General features: G+C 43.5%; 1 protein-coding gene across 1 annotated transcript in view; it reads right to left on the reverse strand.

The window, feature by feature from the left end:
- Elavl1 (ELAV like RNA binding protein 1) overlaps nt 1–18872 on the reverse strand; it is a 47759-nt gene that overhangs the window by 7956 nt on the left and 20931 nt on the right. Inside the window, exons 3-5 of the mRNA XM_021170995.2 lie at nt 14488–14591; nt 11249–11402; nt 4261–4486 (exon numbers count right to left, since the gene is read on the reverse strand). Of these exons, the coding sequence (XP_021026654.1) occupies nt 4261–4486; nt 11249–11402; nt 14488–14591 (484 nt within the window). The remainder of the gene's footprint in view (nt 1–4260; nt 4487–11248; nt 11403–14487; nt 14592–18872) is intronic.

Genomic DNA, 18872 nt, shown 5'->3' on the forward strand with positions numbered 1-18872 from the left:
AAAAAAATGGTCCAAAGGCATATTTAAGAATATTTGAACCGGGTGTGGTGGCACATGCCTTTAATCCCAGCACTTGGGAGGCAGAGGCAGAGGCAGGCGAATTTCTGAGTTCGAGGCCAGCCTGGTCTACAGAGTGAGTTCCAGGACAGCCAGGGCTATACAGAGAAACCCTGTCTTGAAAAAAAACAAAAAATAAAACAATATAAAACAAAAAGAATGTCTGAGGATGAAGCATCTGTGGAGCTGCACAGTACAACCAGAGTCTGTCACTTGCTCCAAAATGATAGCAGGCTCTGGGCTGTGGGACCTCAGGCTACTTCACTTTCAAGAAGGGTTCAGGGATAGTTTCAATGTGGTAAAGAAGAACCAAGATACACTATTGGCCTTGGTTTTTTTAAAAAAAAAAAAAAAAACTATAAAAACTGGTTTTAATAGCCAGCAGCAGGATGTCACAGTGGCAAGTGGTTCAGAGGCAGTCTGAGGCAGAAAGACTACAGTATTGTTGATGTGATAGGATGGCACCCAGCTATCTGTGAGATATTAAGCTGAGCTCCTTTTCAATGAAAACTAGAAAGAGGTGCTTGCTGACCGCAGTTCCAAGTCATCTACATTTGTACACAGCAACTACAGTAGGCCTAGATACAGAAAGATCTGTAGGCTCTCTATTTGCATTTCATTTTGTTGTTGATTTTTTCTTTTCTTTCTCGTTTTTAAATATTTATTCATGTATGTAATTTATATGCTGTCTGCATATACTCTGCACATCAGAAAGCTGTGAGCTGACACGTGCTGGGAATTGAACTCAGGACTTTTGGAAGGGCCGTGAGTGTTCATTTCTTTAGCACCCATGCTGTTGATTTTTGAAAAGGGGTCTCACTATGTAGCTTTAGCTGGCCTGGAACCTAATATTCAAACTCAGAGACTCACTTGCCTTTGTCTCCTGAGTATTGGGACTAAGTGCACACTCAGTTGTTTTTGTTTTTTGTTTTTTAAGGTAAGGTTTAACTGGACTCTGATTCCATATGTAACTGAGAATAACCTTCAACTTCTGGTCCTTTTGCCTCTACCTTCCAAGTACTTCAATGACAAGTGTGTACTAACACACCTAGTTTCTGTAGTGCTAGGAATGAACCCCAGAGCTTCATATATGCTAGCTAAGCACTCTTTCAACCAAATGATGTCTTCAGCAATCACATCTGCAACTGATAAAACTTTGTATCAAGTAAGATATCTAGAACTAACTAACTCCTTCCTTTCAGAAAAACCCCACAATTTTCTACCTGTACTAATCATATGCAGACTTTTGGGGCCACTATTCCTTGAGCAGTACAATATATTATCTGTTTCCATGGTAATCACAGCTTACCAGTATACATCATGTAGCGATCTAGAAATGAGCTGAAGAGAAGATGTGTATGAGATCAATGCAAATATTTTATAATTTGGACGTGAGCATTGGATGATTCTGAAATGTGAGATGGGTCTGAGGGGGTGTCCTAGACTCAATCCCCTAATTACCAGCATAGATGCCTGTACATTAAAAGCATCTAGGATATTCCTTTACTATCTTAATGGCTCTCCTGCTCAGTTTTCCCAGTGCTGTAATTACAGACACATCTCTAGCCTAGCAAGACACTCTTCATTCATAGGAACTGTTATTGTTGACGGGACTTCTTGAAACTGAGAGCTGAGTTCTGTCACCCAGATTACCACAAATATTCACCTTCCCCATTCTCATTTCTTCTTCTTCTTTTTTATTTAGTTATTTATTTTATGTATGTGAGTACACTGTAGCTGTCTTCAGACACCCCAGAAGAGGGCACTGGATCCCATTACTGACGGTTGTAAGCCACCATGTGGTTGCTCGGGTCCTCTGGAAGAGCGGTCAGCGCTCGTAAACACTGAGCCAGCCCTCCAGCCCTCCATTCTCATTTCTTAAGGTCCTCTTCATTATCTCTGATGGAGGAAGAATCTTGTCCTGACTTAGGTGTCTTTCTGGGAGCAGCGGGGAACCAGACTACCTGTTCTCTGCCCATCTGAGCCTGTCTTCCTTTCCTTACTTATTTCTGCCACCTTCCCCTAACTCCTTACTTATTAAATTAACCTTCTTTCCTTCCCTCACTACTATTTCCCTCGGGCCTGTCATTCTTCTCCTGGTTTCCTTTATTCCCGTTCTTCATGACTGTAGCACAAACCCTGCTCTTTCTCTCTAGCATCCCCTGGTCTTGTTCCTGAGCAGCTCCCTCATAAAACTGTCTGCCTACTTAGTTGTGAGTGTCCCAACGGCTTCAGACTTCTGGAATGACCAGATTCTTTCCACATGGCTGCCCAGCCTGTCTTCAGAAGAGGAGGCTGAGGCAGGTCAGCTTTGGAAGCAGAGCCAGGCTGAGAACTCTACAAGGCTACATTGTGAAAATAACCTTCTCAAAGGCAGCTTATGTGGAAATGGCAGGATCTGCTGCTTAAAACAAAGACCGGAAATCTGAAGAAATCATTACCCACCTAAGGCAAGCCCTTACCATCCTGAAAAAAATCAAAGAAAACGGCACCTAAATTTGGATTTCCATTGCCCCCAAGGCAGTAATATCCTGATCCTGGCATCTATGTTAATGATCCTGTTTTTGCTCTATCTGAGTCTGGCAACTGACATCATTTTCAATATGGAGACAATGGAACCGAGGAAAGCAGTTGTTTTTTGGGTTAGGACCTTTAAGCAGCATCTAACACTCTGCTATAAATATGACCAAGTAAGTAGCTGCAATATAGTCTGGCAGAGTGCATACCTATCAGTTATGAAGCCCCAAGCTCCATCCCCAGCACAGCATAAACTGGGTGTTTATGTAGTGGCAGACCTGTTTGCATTTGGAAGGTGGAAGCAGAAGGTTCAGAAATTGAAGGACATTCTTCATGCATGCATGCATGTATGTATGTAGGTATTTTTTCGGGTTTCTCGATGTATGTATGTATGTATGTATGTATGTATTTTTTCGGGTTTCTCGATGACTTCCTAGTAGTCCTGGAACTCTGAAGACCAGGCTGGCCCTGAACTCAGAAATTTGATTGGTATTAAAGGTGTGCACCACCAGGCCCAGTTCTAGGCCCTTCTTATCCATTAGCTACATAGTGAGCTCTAGACCATTTTGGGGTATATTAGACACTGTGTAAAAGGGAAAGAAAAAATAGACAAGGAAGTTTTATGATAAAAGCTTCAGAGTCATTGATCAAATGTATGAAACTTAATTTACAAACATATATTACCTATGTTGTCTGCCATCTTTTCTCAGATACAAAAGATTTTGTTTAACCTAATTTAAAAAAATATATAGGTTATCTATTTTATGTGCATGGGTGTTTTCTCTGAAGGTATGTCTACACACCATATGTGTGTCTGGTGCCCTCATGAACCAAAAGAGGGCATTGGCTTTCCTGGCACTTAAGTTAACAGACAGCTGTGATGCAACACATGGGTGCTGGGAATTAAAACTCACATCCTCTAGAAGAGGAGCTGTGCTCTTAACTGTTGAGCCATCTGTCCAGGGCCAAGACGTTTTTTAAAAAAAAAAAAAAAAAAAAAAAATAGAACACCAAGGACTGAAGGATTGCAATTCCTGATGAACTATGTTTAGCAGGCAGTGAAGTTGGTGCCACCTTCTCAACCCAAACAAAGCCAATGATGCCTCAGGACATGGGGCTGCTCCTCTTCAGCCATGGGCTATCTGTGGAGAGGACCCCTCAGTCTGAATTTACCTGGGAAAAACAGTCCATAATATCTGTGTACAGACTTAACACATCACAGCACTAGACTGCAGTAGTATCAGGAATCATACAGGAGGGCATCTGTAGGTGATGTACAAGGACCTTATAGGAGAGCTGAGCAACTTTGCATTTGGTGCCTGCAGAGGCCTGGAACCCACTCCCCCAGCCCCTGATGTCAAGGGGCTACCATAAGACACTGTGCTTTCCCTTGAGAAAAGGTTTGCTTGCTTTCTAGTCAAAGGCAGTTTTCAGGTCTTGATCCTGTTGCCTATACTTCTCCAGTGATGGAGATGCAGGTGTGACTCACCATGCCCAGTGCACAGACAGATGGCTAATAGAGGTGATGACAAAATTAGAAAGATATGGCTGCTTGGATCAGCCTAGTGTCCCTCCCCAGTATTTTCTCCTCTGAGCATACACACCTCAAAACAAAAGGCTACCTGTTGCTTGAAAGAGCATGGCACACTAAGAATAGCCCACCAGGACATCAACCTCCAGACCCACCTGAATCTCTGTGCCTGGTGGTGCACAGGGCCTCCAAACCGCCTAGCAGGCGAGTGGTACAGCTGCGAGAGGAGAGCCATGTTTTTGTTCTGGTTGGGATTGGCTGCAAACTTCACTGTGATGGGCTCGGAGGAACCTGGGGGTTTATGACCATTGAAACTGGTAATTGCCTCTTCTGCTTCTGACCGTTTGTCAAACCGGATAAAGGCAACCCCTCTGGACAAACCTTTTTAACAAACCAACAAAAATGGAGTTAGGGGAAATAACTGTGAGGAAAGAAAAAACAAAACTGAAAAGCAGAAATCAAGTCTGTTTCAAAGTAGACACCTAGGTAGTGAAATAAACCAAAACCAAACCCAAATATGCAAACTAATGAATAAAGAAAACTGACTAATGAAAGATTAAGATTTCAGACTACCTTTTGAGTTGAAGCAATGATTCCAGAGCCAGAGATATTCCAAATAGCATTTCACACGTATTTTTTTATTAAACTTTTATCTTGTGTATGGGTATTTTGTCTGCATGTATGTGTCTACTTGCCTGAAAACAGGAGCCAGTAATAGGGTATGGGATCCCTGGAATTGGAGTTACAGACTGTTGTAAGCTATCGTGTAGGTGCTGGGAATTGAACCTGAGTACTCTGAAAAGCAACTCTTAAGGACTAAGCCATTTCTCCAGTCCCTGAATCTATGTTTAAAAAGAAACAAGCAGCAGGAGCAATCTTGTTCTCTGTCACTACTTAGCTGTACCTTACGGATAATGAAATATACACTAAATCATGGACCTCGAGCAGGGCTGTCAGAACTCCCCCTTGGGCTCTGCAAGGAACATTGGCCTGGCAGGGTGAAGGGTGGTAGAAGTGACTCTAAATTAGGCCTTTCAGACTTGCTTGAAGGGGACTTCTGCCTACTTAGAACCTTAGCCTATATGCCTTCTCCTTCACTCCAGAACATGGCAGTGGTATCCTAGAGCCAGCTCTTCATTCTCCTCTTTTCTGTTCCAGATTTCATTTATCTCTTGGACACTTCCATCTGAGTGAGGCCTCAGGACCTTTTGTGATTTACAGCTGCGTTCAGAAACAAATGAGGCTACTTATCTCCACAGAAAACCACCAAGTACAGGTAATGGAGTGGAACTGCCAAGAACTTATTAGAAGTGTCATGAGCCCATCCTGGATCCCTCTGTTCCTCGTCAGGCTCCTGCATAGAAGGCAGGATCCAACTGGTGCAGTCTACCACCTGAAGACAACTCATGCTTTCCCACTGGAACCCCATCCCTAGAACGAGCTGCCTGAGATCTGAGTCTGGCTGCTAAAGGGAGCCTCTGGTCAGTCCAGCCCAAGTGTGGGACCTGTGAGAAGAGAGAGAATATGCCCTGTCAGTCATATTCCAAACCATGGGAAGAGGAAAAGGGTAAAACTCTCCCTTGCAAGATATTCAAACACAGGTAAGGGTTGCAAACACTGAAGAGCTGGTTACAAAGGTGTTAAGGAATCTGTCTGAACGACATCTCTGAGCTGGAGTTTTGGAAGAGAAGCTACCCCAACTTGACTAAACATAATCGGTTTTTTTTTTTTTTTTTTTGAGACATAGCTAGCCTCAAACTCACTATGCAACCTATGACCTTGAACTAATCTTGTTTCTACCACTGAATGCTTTGATTGCAGGCATGTGTTACTATACCTAGTTTACCTGTGCTAGGAACTTAACAAAAGGTCTTCTGCATGTCAGGCAAGGACTCTTCTAATGGCATTTATCAACCTGGTTTAGGCAAAGGCCCTTTAGCACAGTTAAAGCATAACAATGGTCTGACCTGTTAGTAAGCATGCTGTCAAGTATTCTCAAGTCTCCTCCTAAGTCTTGGTCCTTTCCCTAATCACTTCTTACACAATCCTCAAGTGTCATATGATAATAACACTGTGGGCCTTATGTGTGCACAACAGCAGCCATTCTTCTGTATTCAATGCTAGCATTGTAAAACCTATCAAAACTTACCCCTACTTAAATGTACAGCATCCATTGAATTAGTGATTCAAGACCTAGCAATATGCTAGGTTCTGGCACTTAATTCATTCATAAATCTTAAGCCTGAAGGAACACCTGGGACCCACCATTGGCAGATGCTGTCTGTAAAGACTTATAGCTTGGTTGATTCCAGAAAGCTGAACACTGACTTAACTTGGTTGGTTAGTTCTTACACAAGGCTACTTTTTTAGAGTGACTGTAATTCTACTTCTGAGACCTGTGACCAAGTTGAGGAAAAGTCTGTGTCCCAAGTTGGTTTCATGCAATTGCTTTCAAATAAAAATTGCCTGAAACAAAAAGGGGATAGCATCTCATGTAGGAGGTTAAAAAAAAAAAAAATTCCATGTAAACGTCATACTTCGGGAGATGGCCCTGTGTTCTGGGCTTTATTTAATTTTTAATTGAAAATAGATTCCCCCCCCCACACAATATATTTTGATTATGTTTTCCTCTCCCAATTTTCCTCCCAGTCCATAACTCCATACCTTCTTCCTCTCTCATTTTAGAAAACAAAGAGGGAAATAAACGAAACAAATCAAAAGAACAAGAGCACTGAGTTTGCTGTCTACTGTGAGGGATGGGGCAGCCCTTAACTGTGGTTTGCATACCCAGTGAGACTCTTAGTGAAAACTAGTTTTTCCTTTGTGAGCAACTGGAGATGGCTTCTTGGTTAGGGATGTAAGATCAGGTTTACTTCCCTCTCTCAGTGCCAGGACAGTATCTGGCTTGATTCTATGCTGGCCCTATGCATGCTGCTCCTCCTCTGTGAGTTCACATGTACCTAAGCTCTGCTGCATCTGGAAGACATTGCTTCCTTGGTACCTTCCATCCCCAGTGACCATTACTGTGACTCCACTTCCGCAAAGTCTCCTTGAATTGGGCTTTATTTTTGCTAGTGTTTTCAGGATTAACAACAGAGACCAAGAATTGGCACAAATTCCAGATGTATGAACTCATTGAATTCACAATTATAAATAAGGCAAAGAAACAAAAATAAGTTCTACTGATTGTGCATGTAAAGATCATTAAAAACATTTTAAAAGATCTATTTGCAGGGCAGTGGTGGTGCACGCCTTTAATCCCAGCACTTGGGAGGCAGAGGCAGGTGGATTTCTGAGTTCGAGGCCTGCCTGGTCTACAGAGTGAGTTCCAGGACAGCCAGGGCTATACAGAGAAACCCTGTCTCGAAAAAACCCAAACCAACCAACCAACCAAACAAAAAAGATCTATTTATTTTTATTTTATATGTGTGAGTATATGTATGTATACCAGGGTGTGCCTGAAGTCTGCAGAGGTCAGAAGGTGACGGCATCTGATCCCTTGGAACAGGAGTTGTAGACAGCTACGAGCTGCTACATGCTGGGAACTGAACTAGGTGCTTTGGGAGAATAGCAAGCACTCTTTTTTTTTTTTTTTTAAAGATTTATTTATTTATTATATGTAAGTACACTGTAGCTGTCTTCAGACACTTCAGAAGAGGGCGCCAGATCTTGTTACGGATGGTGGCGAGCCACCATGTGGTTGCTGGGAGTTGAACTCTGGACCTTCGGAAGAGCAGTCGGGTGCTCTTACCCACTGAGCCATCTCACCAGCCCGCAAGCACTCTTAATAACTGAGCCATCTCTCCAGTCCCACATGTGAAGATTTGTAAAAGAACATCCAGTTTTCCTTTTTTAAAAAGCAGGGTTCTGGGCTGGTGAGATGGCTCAGTGGGTAAGAGCACCCGACTGCTCTTCCGAAGGTCCAGAGTTCAAATCCCAGCAACCACATGGTGACTCACAACCATCCGTAACGAGATCTGGCGCCCTCTTCTGGAGTGTCTGAAGACAGCTACAGTGTACTTACATATAATAAATAAATAAATCTTTAAAAAAAAAAAAAAAAAAAAAAAGCAGGGTTCTACCATATAGCACTCAATGGCTTCAAGCTCACTGAGATCTACCTGCCTCTGTCTCTAGTGCTGGGATTCAAGTCTTGTGCTACCTCATCTAGTTTTTTTTTTTAATACGTAGACTCATACATATAAAATAAAAAAATATATTTAAAAATAATTGTAGGTTTGTATGAGAATGGCTCCCACAGGTATGTATGTATGTGTATATATGTATGTGTGTGTGTGTGTATATATATATATATATATATATATATATATATATATATATATTTAAACACTTAGTTCCCAGATGGTGGGACTACTGGGGAAGGATTAGGAGGTACAGCCTTATTAGGAAGAAGCACCTCATGGGGGAGGGGGTGGGGGACAGGGTTTCTCTCTGTGAGTTCCCAGACAGCTATTCCTCCTGCCATCACAAACTCTAATTCTTTGAAACCATAAGACAAATTAAGTACCTTTTTTTTTTTACAGTTGCCTTTCTCAATGTTGTTATCACAGCAACAGAAGAGTAACTAAGACAATGATGAATGAAAATATACTTATTTATTTACCATGTGTCTGTGTGTATGTGACTTGGGGGCAAGTACTTCTACTTACTGAGCTATCATACCATGCTGGCCCCAAATGATACTGTTAAGTACTTTGTGTTTTCCCTCTAGTACTAGGGTTGGGACCTGGGACCTTACTCATGGTATGCATGCACTCTACAACAGTGCCAATGGTCCTCAGTTTTTTGAACTTCAAGTGCCTATCATCTAAAGAATTTAATACAAGTCTGCCCACCTCTCATACCCTTCCGTCCCTAGGAACATCAGGCCTCATAAAGTTCCACCAAGAGTGGCCCATCTCCATCAGAAGCTCTGTGTGAGCCAGTGCTGCCATATCCTTCTTGCTTAGAGTGTGGTGTTCTTATTTTTTGGTTTGTTTGTTTGTTTTTTTTTCAAGACAGTGTTTCTCTGTGTAGCCCTGGCTGGCCTTGAACTCAGAAATCCGCCAGCTCCTGCCTACTGCCACTGCTAGTGGTGGCGCATGCCTTTAATCCCAGCACTCGGGAGGCAGAGGCAGGCAGATTTCTGAGTTCGAGGCCAGCCTGGTCTACAAAGTGAGTTCCAGGACAGCCAGGGCTATACAGAGAAACCCTGTCTCGAAAAACCAAAAAAGTGCTGGGATTAAAGGCGTGCGCCGCCACTGCTCAGTGAGTGTGGTGTTCTTTACTAACCTGGTATCAGAGAACACCAGGGAAGGCCAAGGGAAAAGAGTGAAATCAGCCTTAGTTCAAGGCTAATTAGGGAAAGGGGCTGATGTAATAAACAGATGAGGAGCTGCCTATAGAAGTGACACTTTCTGCATAGTGGGTCTAACTATGCCAAAGAAGGAGACTCTAGGAAAAGTGGTATGTTGTTAGGAACGGGGTTCTCCTTCAGTTTTCTATACCCAGCAATGCTAGGCCATGACAGACATAGGAGCCATGTGGGATTGAGGGACAGGCTTAGGGAGAAGAACCTGTGTTAGCATGGTCACCCACTCAAATGCCTGCCTGCTTGCTTGCATGCTTCCTTTCTTTAATGAAGCCATGTGGCTCACTGCTTCTCTCAACAAGTCCTTCAGGGACTACTGGTAACTTGTAGTGCAAATTGAGGTGGGAGTTCCTGCTGAGTACATACTACTTCTCAGCCTGCTACCCATTCAAAGCAAGGAGCGCAATGGTGTGAGAGAGCCTAGGCTTTCTGGCACAGGTTGCTTGAAGTGTTTACATCAGGCTACAGGCCACAGCCAGAGCTCCTGTGACATGCCAGGAGCAGGTACCCGGGAAGCTTGCAGTGAGCCTGAACTTGAGTGTGTGGTGGCATCTTCCTTTCTTCAGGCTCCCATTGTGATCCTGCAGTCTGTTGAGATAAGCTGCCTCAGCCAGGCAGGAAAAGGCACAATAGCTGGCATGCATGCATCCTCCATATCCTTCTTGGATATGGAGCACATAGCTCAGGGGACAATGCAGTACCATTCCAGCCCCACTTGTCACAAGGTGAAGCATCATCCCAATGTAGCCATAAAGCGTTCCACAAGTTTCTCCAAAGGGAAGGTGCCCTCAAGTGAGGTAATTCTATAGCTAAGCTACACACAGTTAAAGGGTCTGACGAAAGGTCTACAGAGGAGAAAGTGAAGAGGGAGAAAAAAAGAAAACCACCAACCAACCAATCTACCCACCCACATACCCAGGCTTTGCTCAGTTTCTGAACATACTCTTTCTCTCTGGTGCCAACAATTTCTCATTCCTGCTGTGGAGGTAATGGATAATCATGTTCCCAAGAGGAGCTGTATTTGTCATTTGATTGGGAATGTTTTGGTCTCAAGTAGCAGATAGCTGTGTTGGGACATAGCTACAGGCATGTGTCTGGGTCCTCAGCATCTGAGGTCACACACAACTTGCAATTCAAGTCTATACTGAGATGTTCTGGGAGGGACCTGTCAAGTAGCCAGGATGTCAAGAGACAGGAATTGACTGCTTTCTCTGAAGAGGAGTGTCCTAATCATGAAGACTAAAGAAGGCCCATCTGAAATAGCCAATTGTGTTGCTTCAGAGTACCACAAATAAGTTCTTGGGACTCTTACAGGAGATATACTGACATGTCCCTACAGTAAGAACACAACTTCACAGGGCAGTAAACAGAAACCTTTCCAACTATTCCCAAGCCAGCCAAAGCTATCTCAGTGCCTAGAGAAGGTGTCAGAACATTGATGTTTTCCCTAGCCTAATTCTGGGTGGCTGCTGCTTGTTTGTTTGTTTGAGAAAGGGTATACGTCTGTCCTGTCACTTCATATACAAACCAGGCAGATCACAAACTCAGATCCACCTGCTTTTACCTTGAGTGCTGGGAGTAAAGGGAGGTGCCACTGTCTGTCTTGCAGGATTTGTTTAATGACATTTCATTTTCCTAGCCCAATTAAATAAAAACCAAGGTCTCTCATGTCTAACCTGCCCCCTTTGGAGGCTAATTGCTGATATCTCCCTATCTTCCCTAGAACACCTAGTCTAGGGCTCAGAGAGACCTATCTTAGCTCCTGTGTGTACCTGTGGTCTGATCCACAAGGACCCTGGAGTTGATGATTCGCCCAAACCGAGAAAACATGTCTTCCACATCCTTCTGTGTCATGGTCCTTGGGAGCCCACTGATGTATAAGTTGGCATCTTTGATGACCTCTGAGCTTGGGCGAGCATATGACACCTTAAAAAAACAAACAAACAACAACAAAAAAAAAACCAACAAAAACTCAGAATTAGGGCCTATGTATGGCCAAAGCACCATAGGAAGGGACCAAAATTTGGTGTTTATGAAAAACCAATGCGTGCAAGTAATTACACACAGGACAATCTCTTGCAATGACATTTTCTGGTAGCTCACTACAGGCCAGAAGGGAGCTCACACACTTTGTAGCATTTTCTCAGCTGGTCCTCAGCATTTCTAACAAGCAGGAAATTATTCCTATTACACAAAGATAAAGACTCTTGGAATGGCTGCAATAACCCTTGCCAACAAGTAAGCATTCTAAAAAATGCCTAACATAAGAATGCTGCATTGAGGGGGCCCTGTAATCAGCATTCAAACACTTAGTGTTAACGCCTGTGCTAAGAAAAAGGAAGGGAGGTCTCAAAGGAAAGATACTGGGTGCTTTCCTGGTAGAGGCAATATAGGTAGGAGAGACCTCTAAGATCACAAAGGAAGGGAAGGCCGAGACTGCCCCTGAGAAGACAGTATAGTTAGTAGGAGGCCTTTCTGCCTGTAGAGACATGTCCTGGTAGGATGGGACACAAAGCTGAGTCAGGATGCTGGGTACAGAGACATGTGTGTGGGTGAACCAAGTAATGTAGAAATGGGATGGTGGGGAAGGAAAAAGTCAGATCTGTCTCAAGGACACAAAACTGCTTAAACATGTCACGGAGCTAGCAACCTCTTAGGTGACAGCAGATTGGAAGTATGCTAAGGCAGATCACGACTCCTGGGAAGCTGCAGCACAAGATCTTCGAGGAAATGGAGCTGTGTACAGTGGATGCTTCCCCATTTGTTTTCAGTTCTTTGGTACCAAGGGTGCCTGTAGAGCAAGAGCTCTGAGTATATGGACACTCTATGATCTAAGTCAGGGGACAAAACATACATATGACTGCTCTGCTTTGGTCCACAACCTCTCCAGCTTCCCTCTTCATAAATGCTTAGTGGCCATGTCCATCATCAACACCATACAGAATACCCATTCACTCCTGCCCATGGGTAAGTACCTGCAACCAAGTGTTTTCAACTATACAAAAACCTTTGGTGGGAAACATCAAATTTTGGGCAGGACAGCTCAAGGAGGAGGCAGTCTTTCCCACCACCAGGGCTACCAGTTCTTCTTGACACTTTCTCAGGATAGGACTAGAGGGCAAATTGTAGTCACAAGTGGGAGAGCTGAGGACCAGGACTTGCTGTACTTTTCAGAGCCAAATGCTAAGGAAAACTTCCATGCTACTGTACAATAGGACCACAAGAATCCTGTTTGCCTTTTTCTTTAGGCACTGCCAAATTCAAAGTCAAACCTGAGTCCAGTAGAGCTGTGCAAAGGCATCTGGTACTGCTATGTATGTATATACCCTGTGGGTATCCTTTTGTGCTGTCCCACAAGGACCGTCTATGTTCTCAGCAACTCTTTTTCTTTACTGTCAATCCAGGGCTTTCTTGTCCTGATCTTGAGAAATCTGCGAGTAGCTGAACTATATATTTGTCCAATTTAGACTCCGATGGTTAAGTTCTAACCTGCAGGATTACGGAATGTGGTCTGTTTTGCACAGAGACTTTGTTAAGACAAAGTCACCCATCGAAGGCTAGGTTCCTAGTCCTATACAATTTCCCCCTTATAGAAAGGGAAAATCTGGATCCAGGCAGAATGTCTCGTAGAAATGGAGGTGGTGAAGCAAGGGGATGCTTCTATAACCCAAGGAATGCCATGGATTGCCAGCAACTTTAGAAGTTAAGGGAGATGCTCTTTTGGGATCCTTTCCAGGGCCCCTGGAAGAAATCAACTCTGCTGACCCCTTGACCTAAGACTTCAGAGCAGTGCATGGTCTCTGCTCTTTTGGACATCTGGTCAGGGGTTCTATGTTAGGGTCGCTCCAGCAAACTTGTAACTTCCCTGAGCAAGAGGTTGGCACAGACCTGTTATTTACTTAATGCATAGCTCCCTTTATCCCTATATTACATTTACTACAGTCTCACATACTACACTTTACCCAATTAATTCCATGAGGGTAAAACTTTGATGATCACTGTTTCATTCAGCACCTAGAACAGAGTTGGGGGAATACTGGCATCAAGTAAACACCTGCTGAATGACCCAAACACAGTCACTTGTGATGTGAACACATGTAATAAATTCTAGTGCTCCAGAGATGGGGGCAGGGGATAACAAGTTCAAGGTCAATATGGGCTATATAATGAAATTCTGTCTCAAAAACAAAACAAAAATCCAAAACCAAAAAAGCCCCAAATCAAAAAGTAACACAAGAACAAAACCAAACAAAAACCACAATAGGCAACTAAAATAAATGCATCACTTCCCCAGGGTTCTGTGCTAAAACTTAAGTTCCAGGTGCTCATCTTGTGAGAAACTGCTAAACTGGTGTTAAATGCCAGTTGCTAGAGCATTCACTTTCAAGCTCTACCTTTGCCCCTCCTTCCACCCCCACCTGGAAAAGCCATTTCATTTACGAGAAGAAAAAGAAAAGTCAGCTCCCATCCTAAACTGGGCCTCATGTTCTGTGGGGCTGTGATAAGGAGCCTGAGATGCTTTGTGGAAGGATCTAACCTATGATTCCTTTGCTAAGTGTGAGTTGTGTGAATCACGTGGCTCAAGAAGGCCTATGGATCTGCACCTGAGCCTGACTAGTCCATCTGCTCTCTGTAGTTGCTAGTCTGTCACAGAGAAAAGATAGATGGTTAGGCATAGACATGCAGAACATGTCACTCTGCTCTCTGCAACCAGAGTACAACACCAGAACCAGCGAGAACACAGCAGATAAGTTAGCTATTAAGAGCTGTGATCTGTGGCTGGTTAGGATGTGCATGTAAGCAAAGCCTTCAAAAAAATTACCCAAGTGCAAGGGCAGCAAGGTAGGAACAGAACGTGCATGGCTTCTGGGTCTCTTCCAGCATAGCTGCTCTTGTTTGGCACCCCACTCATGAATAACACACCTAGCACCTGTAGGTACTGAGTCTAGAGTACTCTAATACCCCATTCTGGTCTAGTTAAGGTTTTTCCTCCAGATCAACACCTCTTTACCTTAATGGTTTTGGACTGGAGTCTCAAGCCGTTCAGTGTGCTGATTGCTCTCTCTGCATCTTTTGCAGTCACATAGTTCACAAAACCGTAGCCCAAGCTGTGTCCTATAAGAGAGAACATGACATTGGTAAACTAGCTTCCAATGAACAGGTGAAGGGGAGGTACATGGGCAAGGCCAGGGTAACAGAGTAAAATGCCAAGGGAGGCATACTGGGAAACCACTCTTGAGATGGTGGCAAACATTTTCTGTGCAAACTTGTATATCTTTGCAACTAACAAAGGTAACCTGTAATTAAAAGTTCCTTAAAAACTGGGCCAGTGAGAAGGCTCAGACAGTTAAGTGCTTGCTGCGAAGCCTGACGACCTGGGTTCAATACCTGAGGCCACGTGGTAGAAGAACTGAGTTAAGTTAGTCTCTGACATATGAGCTATTGTGCATGTGCATACACACAAAATAGACACCTTGTTTCTTGAAGAGGAAAAAAAAGTAATGATGTGTTACTGACTGCATCTTGCGAAATGTTGCCTAGTAGTCCCAACGGTGCTGGCTGTACTATGAGGCCTGACCGAAGAGAAAGCAGTGACCAGTGGCTATATAGTCTGTTAAATTTCTGAAACCTGAATTCCTAGGGAGAAGGCCTCCTAGGGAGAAGGCCTCCTAGGCTCTGGCACCATCTAGTACTGGTTCCCTTTCTTTCCTGAGTATAGAGCAACTGGGCTCAGTGAAGCGGTGGGGATAAGCTGAACTGAGAGTATACTAAGCCTACTAAGTGGTCCTGGCTACAGGTTCACAGTCCTGGCCTAGCTCCCACAGCTCTTCCTGGAAGCAGAGTCTACTATAATAATGTCACCAGCATAAATTTGGAATGAGAGCTGAGAGGCATAAAAATTAAGGTAGCAACAAAAGATCCCAAATACTCAGGTCAGGCAGGAACACCCACTACCTGGGTATGGACATGGCATGTAGGGAGAGGCTGAGGAAGAGCTACTGGAGTGTCAGGAAGGAGTCTTAGAGGATGGCTAGCCATGACAAACTTGACTCACATCCTCCCAGCTCATGCAGACACTTCATTCTGTTCTGGGTACTTCAGAGAGCACCTGTAAGACAAACCCACCAGATGCAGAGACTTTTGTGTTGAGAGTCTGCTGCAATCAAAACCCAGGAAGTCATCTCCTCTGCTGATAACAAAACCAGAACAAACTAGAAAACCTATTTTCTTTAAGTTGTATTGGCACCTTTCCAACACAGCAAGTATTTGGAAAATAGGCACATTTCAGGAATCAGTGTTCTCCCTCCACCATGGTGGAGGAACATGCACACAACTCAGGCTGTCATGCTGGGTGGTAGTGCCTTCACCTGCAAACCATTTTGTTAACTCACCTTCCTCAAATACTGCTTTTGTTTTTTCAGACAGGGTTTCTCTGTGTAGTCTTGGTTATCCTGGAACTTGATCTCTAGACTAAACTGGCCTCAAGATCACAGAGATCCACCTCTCTCTGCCTCTCAAATGCTAGGAGTAAAAAGGCAAGAACCACCATGCCCAGCAGACATTTTTTAATGCCAGTTTTAGATTTACAAAAAAAAAAAAAGAACGCACTAAACAAATTACAAGTTCCAGCTTGCCAATACTCTCCTTTATTACAAATATCTTCCATTACCATGGCATATTTTATACAGTGACAAGTACTTGTTTAATGTTAACTAAAGAGTCATACTTAATTCCTATGTCTTTAGTTTTTCTCATTGATGCCTCTTTCTGCCCTAGGACCGCACACAACCTTTAGTGTCATCCCCCCTATCCCCTAATCCCAAAATCCCCCTGGGTAGTATCTCAGACCATTCTTGCTTTTAACAAAAACAAAACAAAACGAAACAAAAAAACCCACTCCCCAACCGTATTTTATGTTTATAGTTATTTAGCTTGTATAAATATGTAAACTATGTATATATAAAGCCCATGGAGGCCAGAAGACACTGTCACATTCACTGGAAGTGGAGTTATAAATGACTGAGCTGCCATTTGGGTCTTCTGGAAGAACAGCTAATATTCTTAACCATTGAGTCTTCTCTCTAGCCCTGTCCTTGCTTTTGATAACTTTCATAGTTTGGGGGCCTGGTCTGTATCTCATGTACTGTTCCTTAACTTAGTTTGTTTTGTATTTTTCTTTTGTTTACTATGGTGATTAAGTTTAGGGGAGGAAGGAAAAAAAAGGTAAAGAGCTCTCATGACAGCCTTTCAAGGGCCAAGTGCATATGCTACCAACAACACACTGGCTTAGATTACCTGGCTAGGATGGTCTGTGAGGTGACCCTCTTCCACTATCACATTGTTTCTAGGATGGTCTGTGAGGTGACCCTCTTCCACTATCACATTGTTTCGACAGATGATACTGCAAAACAAGTCCTGGGGCACAGAACTTTGGGGCACAGAAACTACATATGTTATCTGCAATTTTTCAAAGGCTATCCTCCTTCTCAAAGTCTTTATAGAAATCCACATTTCATTCAAAAAAATTTGTGCCTGGCAATGGTGGCACATGCCTTTAATCCCAACACTTAGGAGGCAGAGGCAGATGGATTTCTGAGTTTGAGGCCAGCCTGGTCTACAGAGTGAGTTCCAGGACAGCCAGGGCTACACAGAGACACCCTGTCTTGAAAAACTCAAAAAAAAAAAAAAAAAAAAAAAAAAAAAAAAAAAAAAACTCAAAAGAGTGTGTGTGTGTATACACATGTACTTATGTGTGTTGAGCCCAGAGATTGATGCAGAGCAGACCCCTTAATTACAAATCCTCCCTTTTTAAATTTAAAATGTTTATATATGGGGCTGGAGATGGTTAAAGAGTACTGGCTGTTTTTCTAGAGGACCTGGGTTCAATTCCCAGCATCTATATGGCAGCTTACAACTGAATATAACTCCAGTTCCAGGGGATCCAACACCTTTACAGACATATATGCAGGTAAAAGACAGAAATCACATGAAGTAAAAATTCATATTTGAATATAATGTTTTGATAAATCTCTTCTATCCCCATCTCTTCAATTCCTCTCCATCTCTCCCCAGGTTGACCTGCAGCTAGCTCCCAGTTCCTAGAAGCACAAAGAACATGGCAAATCAGAAAGCGGAGACATCTTTTCGGCCATAACCACTCTATATTTGGAAATGCAAGATTCTGGTCCAAGTGTAACACTTAACAAGGTAACATGTATGTTACCTCCATGTGGAGGCTTCTCCAGTGCAGCAGCCCCACTCCCACCCCCACCCCCGGCACCTGGCCTCTGACCACCAGTAACATCTGGGAACTTTTTAAGAGAGTGATATTGATGCTGGGTCAGCCAGAAAACAGGTGGCAGAATCGTGTTCCTACAGCTCCTCCTAAAAGAGGGGGGGGGTACAACCAGCATCCAGGAGAGGTCTCAGACCTTGGAGCCATGATTTGTTCAATCTTTATTCTTTATATCTATTACCATTTCTGATTTCTTTTTTCCCTCTTGTCAAACTATTATCCCATCTGCAGAGCCCTGGCCACCTGAACCTGACTCTAGGCAGATCTCAATACCCAAATTCCTAGCAGACAATGTAGACGCTTTGTTTGTCCCCAACTACTGCTACTCCCCAGCCCTCAGGCCCCTTTCAGGCTGATCTCTCCTTTCTCCAAAGTAAGACAGAACTCTATGGTACTAGTCAACAGAAGCAACAGGAATGAGACGTCCAATATCCTCAGCCTCAGGCTGAAGAAAGATTTCAGAGTCTAGATGTCCCACTGTTGTATACACAGTCACTTGGGAACCACTACTTCTCCCCATCTTGAAGTCTCCTACTAGTTGCCTACTAAGTGCTGACTGTCCACTCTAAAGCTCCTCTGCAGTTTTACTATCCCTTTGCCACAGTGTCAGAAGAGCCAATGGTAAAAGAGACCAGCCTCATGAGCAGAGAAGACAAGAAAGCATAAAAGCAGTGGCTCCTGCAAAAGAAAAACAGGTGCTCTACTCCAGAGGTCAGGATAAATAGGATGTGCTGCTGCTTGAGCCTAGTAAGGTAGAGAAGCATGGAACAGGTACTTAGAGGTACAATGGTCTAGCCACACCAGAGCTGAGTAGAGATGTGAAGAAGCCCAGATATACTGCAGTTGGGACCTTTTATGGAGATCATTATTCCCCCAACTTAATACTCTTAGTAGTATTCTATAGTGTGACTACTGGATAGTGCCTTGCTGCTGTGGCTCCTCACTTTGTCTAGTTATAATGCTGAGTCTCTAGGAGGTCTCTATTAGAAATAGGAAATAAGAGTCTGAAGATGGCTGTTTAAAAGGTTCCTACTATGCAGGCATGTTAACCTGAGTTGGGAACTCCATATTAAAAAATCCCTGTGGGCTGGAGAGATGGT

Source organism: Mus caroli, chromosome 8 (assembly GCF_900094665.2).
Source record: "Mus caroli chromosome 8, CAROLI_EIJ_v1.1, whole genome shotgun sequence".
In the NCBI taxonomy this organism is placed as follows: Eukaryota; Metazoa; Chordata; class Mammalia; order Rodentia; family Muridae; genus Mus; species Mus caroli.